General features: G+C 48.0%; 1 protein-coding gene across 1 annotated transcript; it reads right to left on the bottom strand.

The window, feature by feature from the left end:
* Positions 1–430: 430 nt before the first annotated feature.
* Positions 431–1636, bottom strand: LOC136501225 (auxin-induced in root cultures protein 12-like). Its single transcript, XM_066496723.1, has one exon. It carries the CDS (start codon positions 1574–1576, stop codon positions 782–784), a length of 795 nt encoding a protein of 264 aa, XP_066352820.1. The 5' UTR covers positions 1577–1636; the 3' UTR covers positions 431–781.
* Between the last annotated feature and the right edge of the window lie 10421 nt (positions 1637–12057).

Raw genomic sequence — 12057 nt, forward strand, 5'->3', positions numbered from 1 at the left:
GTCGAGTGAGACTGAGACGGAGTAGCTAATCATCTCCTCGCAGTCTTGCAGAGGAAAGGGCTGGGAGCAGAGCGTGGAGTGGAGTCATCCGGAAATGTGCGCAAAAGCTACTACTAATCGACGTTCCTTGCATCGCCGGTAAAGGCTGACCGAGCGCCGCCAGCTCGTTTTGCTGCAAAACTAAGGGACCGTTTGGTATGGCTCCAGGGCAGCTTCGACTCCAGCTGGCACATTGATACAGAACACTGTAGTAGTACTGTAGCTCGGAGCTGTTTTTTTCTCTCCACCTTTTTCCTCTTACTGTAGCACGGCTACTGTTCACGGAGCCGGTGAAGCTCGATTGTTTTCTTCTCCCTGACACGCTACAGTGTATGAACAGTGCAGGAGTCAAGCATCCCGGAGCGGTACCAAACGGGCCTTAAGCTGCTTCGAGTATCTAGCTGGTTACTGCTATTCTGAGGCTCTGAGCTCAGTCTCTCGGCCATGGCCATGACGGCAATAGTGCGCCTGTACTGCAACACAGCCAGAGACTCATCAGAAACAGAGAGCTCATCATGTGAACCGATGAACACCACGTCCACTACAGTAATAGTAAATCACTATGCCTACCTAACACTAACAACAGCTTAACAACAAGTACAACCAATTTTATTTCACGGCCAAAAACAAAACTGAAAAGCGAACAAATACAGCGCAATGTTTCCTCCTCTGCCCACCGCCCCCGCCACCGCTGCCACCTTCGCTGGGGATGGTGGCACCATCCAGCCACCACGCATCATCATCATACCGTCGCCAAGAAACCCACCAGCGCGAGCACGAGGAGTGCGGGCGCGGACACGCCGGCCGCGGCCACAGCAGCGTTAGGCGACTTGGACGGCGCAATGGACGACGCCGCGCCGCTGTCGCTGCCGGCGGCACCACCGGACGACTTGGCCGGGCCGCCAGCCTCGGGCGCGGGGGCGGGCGACGGGGCCTCGGCCGCCGCCTTGCCTGCGAGGACGAGCTTGCTCTTGGCGTTGAGGTTATCCGCCTGGAACGCGTGCTTGTCGGGGGCGCCGCCGGTGGAGGAGGCCCCGACCTGCCACACCTGGTTCACGGCCTTCATCCCCTTACGCAGCTGCAGCTTGCCGTACACCCGGATCTTGCCCCCACTGCCCGCGGCGTCCGCGGCGAGGTCGGTGGCCGGGAAGTCGAGCGGCGTCGAGGCCTTCCCCAGCGGGACGTACCCCGTGATGTTGTACGTCCGCACGGTGGGCGCCGCGGACCCGGACCCCGCCAGCGCCACCAGCGCCTGCGTGCCCGCCATGCCCTCGCCCGTCGGGTTCAGGCCCCACGCCACCCACCCGCCGGGCGCCGCGGGCGCCGCCACGAACGCCACCGACAGGGAGTTCTTGGACGCGTCGTACGTCCAGTGCAGCGACGCGCCCAGCTTCGGGAGGTCCTCGCACGTCGCGTACGCTCGCCCCGCTGGGAACTTCTCGCTCGCGCAGGCGGCGGATGCTAGACGCGTCGCCGCCGGCGAGGCCAGCAGGAGCAGGAGCAGCGCGAGGTGGTGCGGCATCGTGGAGGCGGCCATGCGGGTTTGGCTGGTGGCTTTGGACAGCTCACTCGCTCTCCTTCAGTGCTGTGTTCTTGGAGCTGTTGAATGAGTGAGTGTGGGGGGATTTATAACGAGAGGAAAGAGGGGTGGGCTTAATCGGCAATTCTGGGCATCTTAGAGGTTGTTTTCGGCTTTTCGTTTAGTAGTAATTTCGCTGTTAGGAGGAGTATTTGGACTATGTGGCATAAGATAATGGTGCACGAGTCCCAGCTCCCGTGGCCTGCTAGTTTTAGCCCTTGTTTAGTTCGCGAAATTTGGATTTTGGGCTACTGTAGCACGTTCGTTTTTATTTGGCAAATAGTGTTCAAACATGGACTAATTAGGCTCAAAACGTTCGTCTCGTAATTTCCCACCAAACTATGCAATTAGTTTTTCTTTTCATCTACATTTAATGCTCCATGCATGGGCCGCAAATATTCGATGTGACAGATACTGTAGACTTTTTGGAAGCTGAGGTGGAACTAAACAAGAGCTTACCTTTGTTGCTTGTGGTAGCCACAGTCGCAGAGACTGTTTGGTTAGAGACTTGGTAAGGTTGTCTGGGAGAAAGTGTCGCCTATTGCCTGAAAATTCAATAAAATTTGTCAGGCGAGGCAAGTTAGAAGATAGTCAGTTTAGTTGAAAGCCTATATCTGAGAAAATTAATATTAAAGAGAGATAACATATTCACATCGTAAATTTAATACTATTTGAGTAATATAATAAACTAAAAAAATAATATAAATCAATGCATTTTTACATTAAAATCGAGGACCAGGTTGGAGCAGCGAGGAAACAGAAGACAGAAAAACAAAATCCCTCTTTGTTTTATCCCTTCCTTTAATTTAATCGAGGACCAGAGGAAACAGAAGACAGAAAAACAAAATCTACACGCATTTCCAACAAACTAACAAGCTGTGTTGCGGGTCCAAAATACTTATTGTCAACCAGACCGGAGGATTAATGGGTGAACTAAAGTTTAGCTAAAGTCTCCAACCAGTTGTTTGCCAAGTAGTCAACAAAACCCAATTTACGGGGCTAACAACAACAAATCGATGAAAAAGGCTAACAATTAATAACTAGTTGACTAATTTTTAACTGGCTATATATATATATTTGCTACGCATGTGGACTTGAATTCGCTACGCATGTGGTGGGAGTGCGAGTTTGACGCGTGATCACAACGGCGGTGGCGAGAGGAAACCGTCCGCCACGCCACGAGCTTCATGTTCAGATTCAGACACAGGTCAGGTCACCGGCGGAAGTGTCCGTTACTCCATTGATCTTCTTCACCTAGCTAGCTCCTGTTGTGCGATGTCTCCTGTCCTCAACTTTTTATGCGAGACGGGTGTTGCATTGCTACCTCACCCACATCCACACTGATGGCTGATCCACACGCTGCTGCAGGCCTACCGATCGGTCCCCGCTGCAAGCCTTGACTGAAGCACGGGTCGTTGTGAGTCTGATACGCCCATACCATACGAGGGTGGGGTGTCGTGCGCAAATCCGTGCACGCTGACCACCGCGCATTAGATGCAGGTTGGCCGGGGCCGGCAGCGGCAGGGCAACTGGGCGTTGAAGGTTGACCCATCCGCGAATCACGACGGTGATGACTGATGACGAAGGGGGTGACCGTTGCGTGATGCGCGCGGGGTAGCAGCATCCACATGCACTGTAGTACTAGGGGCTCTTGGATCTGGATTGGAAATTGGATGAACTGGCAGCAGGGATTGGGAAGCAGCAGCAAGCATCTGAGCTGAATGCGTGTATGATGGATGGATAAGCTCACATGCAGCGGAATGAAGTAACGTGGATGCACAAGGGAGACTGATGAGCTGATTCGATCTGGGAACATGCATGTGGTGTGAGCGAGGCAATTGCGACCATGCTCTGTTTTAGGCTCCGTTCGGCTTACACTATATTCGATTTTTTTAGCTAGAACAATATATTTTTTTCTCACAATAATTCAGCCGAAACAGTATTTTTCAGTCAGTTTCAGTCAAGTTTAACACCAGCGAACGTACGTTAGCATGGTCGTTAGTGGATCCGCAAGATATAGAAACACGCGCCGTGTTATTTATCTCTACGAACGTGTATGTCCAGATACAGTAGTTTGGAGCCGTCTCAGGCGACCACCGCGCAGTACCGGGCAACAGCAGCTCTGAATCTTTCAAACCACCACCTACTTTCCATCTCTCCTATACTCTCAAGTTTGAAACATTATATCTGGGCTTGTTTGACAGGGCTCCTCTCCGGCTCCGGCTCTCACTCCTGCGGAAGAGCCCTACCAAACATTTTTATAGAGGAGCTATTTTTCAATAAAAGTGAAGAGCTGAAGCCATTTTGAAAGAGCCACCCCAGCAGGGTCGTGCCAAACATGCCCTAAGACTCGCACGCACCGGCTCCAATCCTGTTTGGTTCTTCGCTTGCGAACCCGACCGCATCGCCGTCAGTCAGATGCATGCCGAGAACCGACAAATCATACTAAGGGCTTGTTTGGAACGAAGGAATATAAAACAAAGGAAAGAGAAAAACAAACGAAAGGAAAATTGGCCAAAACAGAGGAAAGGAAAAACATAGGAATATGATAGGAAAGAGTGTTTGGAACACATGAAATCAAAATGAAGGAAAAAATAGTTGAGAGAAAGCACTTAGCGCAAAACGAATAATCGAACTACACATCAGTAGCTACCAGGCTCTTTTTACTATTGTGGGACCCATGCACTTACTCATCCACCCGCTAGCAGCAGACAACCATACATTTGATGAATTATTGCCGTAGTCACCTCGGGCTTCCGCGAAGGAATCAGAAACCAGAGATTGGAGTGGAGTTTTGCTTTCCCGTTAAACCCCGAAGAAGCTACAGTGTTCCATCTTTCCTATGTTCCAAACGCTCTGCTGTCCTCTCGTTCCTGCATTTTTGTTTACTCGAACCGGGACCTTCCGGTCACAGGCTCGTCTTTGACAGGTTGTAGCTACGTACACAAGTGTGACCACATCGTCTCAACTGGGGCTTACAAAGAGTTGTTTCTGAATAAAATGTGGAGCTCACAGAACCAAGTACTAGGGGTTAACTCTTGTTCGGATTAGGTAACTGCTATGCATGCACGCCTAGCAGTATTATGTATTATCTCTTCGATAGTTTTGTCTTGCATACCACTCTATCTACAAACTGAATCGCTGGACTGGAGTGAAAACTGAAAAGACATCTGAACTTTCCTGTATACTAATCTTTTGTTTAAGGGTTCTTGCATGCAGTTTGTGGCCTTTTTTTATCCTGAACAAGGTAGCTGAAAAGTTGGACCGACGAACGATGCTTTCTGGTGGAAGAAGCTCGTCTTTTTTCCAGATGGAAAGGATTCCCATCTTGTTGGTGTTGGGTGGTTAGGTTTCACGTTAGTTGACGTTCACACTCCCTTTTGTGTTTCGTACTCCGTCCTAGTAGATGCTAACTGGCATGGCGTGATTCCCAGCTTTCAGGCCGGCTCCATCAGCAATAGGGGCTTGCGGTTTTGGTAGGAGTAGTAGGACCGCTCTGAAAACATGGAAATAGCAGTAGGTTACTGTTGAGTACCAATATACACAGCTGGATTTGAGTACAACTCGGGATTCAGTGGTTGGGATCACTTAGATGGGAAAAGCTCATAGCCACATATGTTCAGCTGCCGTATTGCCAAAGTTCTCTGGTGTGTGCTTAGAGATATTTTGAATTGGGAAGGGTCCCTCGGCCTGTTCGCTGGTTGGTTTTTGTATTGGTTTGAGCTGGCCGGTGCTGGTTTATTGTGAGAGGAAAATATTGTTGGCTGGTTGATTTGGGCCGGCTGAATCCAACCAGTGAACACGCCGCCTGTTTCTGTGGCCGATCTATTTATGGGTGAATTGGTTTCCTCATGAACTTAGAGTACCTAAGCAAATACTCCATCTATTTTAAATTATAAGTTAGCTTACATACACGTATAACTTTTATCTCGTATCTAGACATAATGAATATCTATGTGCATATAAAAAAGCTATATATCTAGAAAAGTCCGAACGACTTATAATTTGAACCTGTAGGTCTCTGTCTTTGTGCAGGTTTTGTTTGGGCACTTTTTAAAATAGAATAAGATGGCAATAGAAAGGAAGGCCCCCTAACAATCCATACGAGATTTCATATTTGGGACTCTATGTTCCACATAACTGGCGGGTGCTGCTCAAGGAGAAAGACAAGGGGCTGGTGGGCGTTCTACTGCTGTACTAGCAGTAGCAATTAACTTAGTGTTCCTGTACTGTCTAATTGTATCTTAGTTCTTACTCACCCGTTTCAAATATTAGTTTTTTGTCTTTTGTAGGTACTCTCTTCGTACTAAAAAATAAAGTCATTTTGAATAAGGCTTGGGTCAAACATTGGAAATATAAATCATGAATAACTTTTAAGTTGTTAAGTTTGGAAATGTGAAAGCCATATAAGGGTGTGTTTAGTTTGGGAGGTGAAAATTTTTGGGTGTCACATCGGATCGGATGTGTCGGAAGGATGTCGGGAGATGTTTTTGGATACTAAAAAAAATTACAGAACCCATCAGGAAACTGCGAGACGAATCTAATGATACTAAGTAACCGGGCATTAGCACATGTGGGTTACTGTAGCATTTAAGGCTTTTCATGGACTAATTAGGCTTAAAAGATTCGTCTCACGATTTCGCCGAGAACTGTGCAATTAGTTTTTTTTCATCTACATTTAGTACTCCATGCATGTGTCCAAACATGCTCTTTTACTGTAGGAGGCAAAAATTTTTGGAAACTAAACATGGCCTAAATATATTTGTCCTGAAAAATACTTTCATAAAAATATACATATATCACTTTTTGATAAATATTTTTATAAAAACAAGGAGTCAAAGTAATAGAGACCGTGTCGCTGTCCAAAACGACTTTATTTTTTAGTACCGAGGGAGTACATTAAGATTATCATTCATAGTAAAACTATATATCTAGAAAACTCAGAATTGACATACTATGGACGCGTTTGGCCGGGCTCCCGTCGGCTCTGGCTCCCACACTGTAGCGCAACTATAACACGCAGGAGCTAGAGCCGGAGGAGAAAAAAAACGAGCTTCTCTGGCTCCGGCGCTGTCAGCGAGAGAGGAAATGAGAAGAGAGAAAAACGACTCTGGTGAACAGTGTCGCTACAGGGAGATGAACAGAAGAGGAGTCAGAGGAGCCGGAGCCGCTCGGAGCCCGGCCAAACGGGCTCTATATATCTAGAAAGGATAAGATGAGCTATAATTTGGAATGAAGGCTAGAAGCTAGTATCCCCAACAACCCTGTTCTGGCTTGTAAACCCTTAACGCTTTCAACAAAAGCAGAGATATCCTCAAGCGGCTGTACTTCAAGCATTTCCCTTTTGGTATGGATCCTGTGCTAATGTAGTAATGCCTAAATCATCATATGGCCGTTTCACGATTTGGAGAACAGAACATTTTAGTGCTACATACGCACGCAAAGCTTCTGAATCCGTATGTTTATAGCCAAGTTTTTTTTTGAACTTATGTTTATAGCCAAGTTGCTTGCGTGCTTAACTGAGTGTGGCTTTTGTCATTCTCACACACAACGAAGAAGGCGACAACACAAACGGCAACGGACCAAGTCCGTCCATTTGCCGGCTAACCGCATGCATGCATGCATGCAATGGGTTGCATTCAGAGTTTCAGACGAACAGACGCAGCGGTCGGGGTCAGAGAGCGTGGTTGAAGGGCAGGGCAGTCCAAGCGCCGAACTTGTGCTCCAAATGACCCCAAGAAAGCTTGGAAATTTTAAACTACTATTGTTTTTATGAATTTCTTAAACTACTATTGTTTCCCCATCAACCATGGCACCATGCCCATTTTCTTCAGGCAGGGGATCTTCAGTCAGCAAACTCGTGCTGCAATGCAACAAAAGTTGACACTTGACTGATGACTCCAGTACTCCACCCTACTCCACTCCTTCATTTTGTGAACTTTAACCGCCTGCAAAATTTGTCCTGCACTGCTTCTGTGCGGCCGTGCGGGCCGGTTGATGTGAAGGCGAGACTAGAAAAGCCTGCCTCCTGCTTTTCTTTGGTGTGAAAATTTTGGCGGATTTCTAATAGACAATAGTTGAAATCTGCCTCCCTTTCAGCCGTATTGCCCATCTGCCAGCCTGCGTCAGATTTGGTTGGTTGGTTTGACCACTGAAGTCTGTGTGTGTGTACGTGTACGGGGTCAGGTTTCAACACTACCGACGTCTACTCGGGTTCGCACAATCTGCATACGTAAGCAGTCTTCTAGATTCAGCTAAGTGCCTGCCCGATTTGGTTGGTTATCCTGTCCTGCCTGAATCTGCTTGGCCTGAGTTGGTTGGTTCCTGCTTGGATTTTGGCCACGTGGCCATAAAACCAAAAGGTTGGGTTTCGAATGGAAAACTGAAGTAGCAGTGGAAACCACACGAGCGTCCTGAGACCGACGGCGACGGCGGCGGCGGCGTGAGCTCCCCGGAGCCACCGCCGGCCCACATAGGTCACCACAGCATCGCAAGCTGACCTTCTTGCCCAGACGTGGAAGTTCCATGATCTATCTACGCTGCCATAACTTGCCTTTGCAATGCACAACGCAAGTAGCAACATCGCTTACCGAAGATCGTAGAATTTGTGACAATTGGTTTCCCGCAGGACAATTCAGCAGCCGGAACTTACGCCTCATTGTCTGAAACTGAAACGGAGGACCGGACCGAGCTTGGCGACATTGCAGGCTTGCAGCCACTTTCAGTTTCGGAGTTCGGCCCCGAGGTCCTGAGTGCTGACGACGCAGATGCACGGCACAGCAGCGGCAATTTTTTCAGGTGCGGGCAGTCGTGCCAACGGCGCGTTCTTCGTTCGTGCGCATCGCCGTAACCTGATCGAGAAGGCGTTGATTGCTGGCTGCACGGCATTCGCGTGCTTCGGTTTTGGATTGCCGGCACGTGTTTTTTCTCGTCCTCTGATAATAAGTGATAAAGGTGTCAGTGCGTGTCGTCCATTCCAATCCAAAAGGCAAAAAGAATGAAGTTCATTTTTCTAGTGATAAAAAAATATAAAATTTGACCAAATATATATTAAAAATACTAATATCTATGATATGCAGTAAATATTACTAAATTAATCATGCAATATATTTTTATACTTATTTGAAGATATAAATGCTGATATTATTTTCTATGGACATAATTAAATTTAGAATTGTTTGATTCTTTGTAAAACAATATTTTTATTCTTTTTGAGCCGGAGGGAGCAGTATCGTCCTCGACTTTTGTTGCAGACAGTGAGGTGAGGCAAACGTTCAGTAGAGCATATGGCTTGTAATCGCTTGTGAATCTTTGAAGAGTAATAAGGTTAGTAATCGCTTGTTTGAAAAGTAATAAGGTTACCATGCAATATTACGGTTATTATCACCATCCTCAGGAAAATGCAATTCTTGGTCTGATTAGCGTTTAATGAGGTTTTCGGGGGGGGGGGGGGGGGGGGGGGGGGATGGCCCCTATGAACTACACGTAGCTCTACCTAATGGAGAGAGGGGAGGAGATTTGGATAGGCCTTATGGCATCTGCAATTGTGTCGATTAACTCTCTACAACACCACCACGCAGGAGAGAAGCAAGGCCCCTATGAACTACACGTAGCTTTGCCTGATGGAGAGAGGGGAGGAGAATGGATAGGTCTTACGGCATCTGCAATTGTGTCGATTAACTCTCTACAACACCACCACGCAGGAGATAATTTTTTTTTAATTTTAACCCTTTTTTAATATAATTTTAAATCTAACACTGACGATTTTTTTTAAACTAACACTTTTGGCCGCGCGGCACAGGGTTGACGTGGCGTGGGGCGGCCGGGGGGCCGCTGACGTGGCCGGTCCTGCTGCGCCACCCATCATGGCGTAGCAGTGCCGCGCCGTATTGCGTGGCGCGGCTGGACCAAACATACCGCACGAGCACCCACACCTGCCGCTGCGCCCGCCGCCGGCCCGGGTTACCTGGATGGTAGAATCGAAACGCGTCGCGCCAGTATATTGTTGAGTTTTTTCACGGCCGAATAGAGAATTTGATAAGCCAATGATTAGTTTTTCGTCTTTCATAATACGGTTATGCACCATTTTAACTAATCAATTACGAAAAATTGTCACCGGTGTCCAGATACGCCGGGACTGTCGGTTCCCGAACACAGGGTACTTAATCTCGCCGGCAGTGCTGCCGCGACTCAACGAAACGAATAAGAAGCAAGTTGACACGCTGCCACATAACATATTCATTGTTTTGACATAAGTTTGACATAAAATAACCAAATAACTCCGCAAGTTTCGGATGTCAATATTCGTTTGACCAAAACAAACTAAGACCCAGGAGTGTAAGGATCCCTCGGACGCCTCTGTCTCTTCGGATTTGTTGGCAACACATTGGGAGTGTAGCCAACGTCGGTATGGTCGCGTCGACGGTGCGTACGGCTTGTACCCTGTAGGTATATGATACGCACGATTACTTATAATTCTTTATGATCGTTAGTTCATGGAGCCTACGTACTGAAACAAACTATCTTTGTTAGTACCTGTGAGGCTCCTTGGGTGCCAAACGGGGCACCACCTAGCTGAGACATGCCGATCTCGTCCTACGGCCATTCGTCCCACTGGCTGTGCTGTCCGCGGAAGCCCGGGGGTTCGTCGTCGTCGTCCTCCTCGTCCTTGGCTGCAGGGTCCTTCCCAGCGCTAAGATGTGGTGATGTACGCACCGTGGAAGTGGCACCCTGCGTCATCGCCTAAGAAGAGCCGGCTGGTGTCCTCAAAGAGGCTGAAGACGTGCCACCCGACCGCGCGGGGAGTGGCGGTTCCTCATAAGGAGTGTCCATGCAGCTCAACTTCTGAGCTAGCTTCCTGCAGCTCTTCTTCACCTTCTGCATAAATAGACGTTAAAGTTAGTTCATTAGTCAAACGCATATACAATAAAGAAATATTTTCGAAACGGACAAGTTTATGTTTACCTCCACAAAAGCCGCGAGAACGCATGGCCCCTGCCCTCTAGACTCGTGAAGCCAGAACGCTGCTTCATTGGACAGCCTTGACAATTGTGTCGCCTGGGTACAAAAACGCGGTTGGACAGTTTTAGTACACATACTTAATACCAAAAGGATAACAAATTGTACCATTCAAGTATCTTACCACGTATCTTTGAAGCGGGGCTCTCTGTAGCTGTGTGTCCTCCCTAGTGGTGACGTCGTACATATCTTCGATGACATCTTCCTCCGAGTCCTCGTCAATCACCACGTCAGTGTACGGGGCTTGATATGTGTCCTCGTAGACCTGTGAAGCCACCACAGGTACTCGTCGAAGGTGTGCTGGTCGTGTGGAGAACCCTCAAGGATCGCATGTGGTACCCTGGTCTGCCACAAATGGATGTACGAGCCGTGTGTCACGCGCTAATCCTTGGTCTTGTACCTCTTTCTGCGGTCAAACCTGCAACAAAACGATGTTAGTTGTACCAAACACACATCTGAATTGTAGCATTGTTATTAATCGATAACGCACCCGTGCAATTCTTGATTGGTGGAGTACAATGGTGGTGGGCACCATGTCATTCTTCCAAACTGTCTGCAGACCCGGATGGGCAAGTGAATCTCGACCACATGGAATAAAATAAGAGGGACGTCGCAGCGATACTCGTGTGACTCGTCCCTAGTGATAGGACTCAGATAGTCCTGGAGCTTCGGAGAATCCCAAGGACACCAAAACACCTGAAATTTTGTAATTGTGTTAGGTTGTGATATAGTGTACATCGAAGAAGACACTGCTACGATAGTATAGAGAGCGTAACCTGGTGCTGTGTCAGGACGTCGAGACCGTCCGTATACTCCCTGTACTTGCGCCACGCATTCCCTCTAACTAACTGTGCTTCCGTCTAGATATACAGAGCTGTATGGAGTGTATCATGCCCGTTCCATTGCTGCATTGAATATGATAATGAATTAGCAACTAACTGCCTAGAAGAATATAATGAACCGAAGTACTTACCGGTAAACCATTATTAAGGGGCCTCCCAACGGGCAATCGTTCCCAACACCAAACCTGGAGTAGGTAGGAGCAACCCCCAAGGTTCGCATGTCCTGAGGTGCGACGACAAACAACGCATAGCTGTCGATACGTCCATGCCAGGACTGCGCTGCCCCAACTGTACCCCGCTATGTTCTCCCACGACTGGCGAAGTATGTCAAGGAAGATCCAGCTGATGGTGTTGCCCGAGGCGTCTGGAAAGAGGAAAGTACCAAGAAAGTGCTAGAGCCACACTCGAGCAAACCTATCGATCTGTGCCTCCTCAGCTTGTGGGTCCAAGTACTCAAAGCGCTCTGTGATACAGGACGACGAAACACCAGAATTTTTTTTGTAATTGATCAAAGAAAATAAGACCCGATTGCTACAGGAAAGCAATGCAAGTATTAAATAGGCTTGAATTTCTCACTTA

Source organism: Miscanthus floridulus, chromosome 13, assembly GCF_019320115.1.
Source record: "Miscanthus floridulus cultivar M001 chromosome 13, ASM1932011v1, whole genome shotgun sequence".
NCBI lineage: Eukaryota > Viridiplantae > Streptophyta > Magnoliopsida > Poales > Poaceae > Miscanthus > Miscanthus floridulus.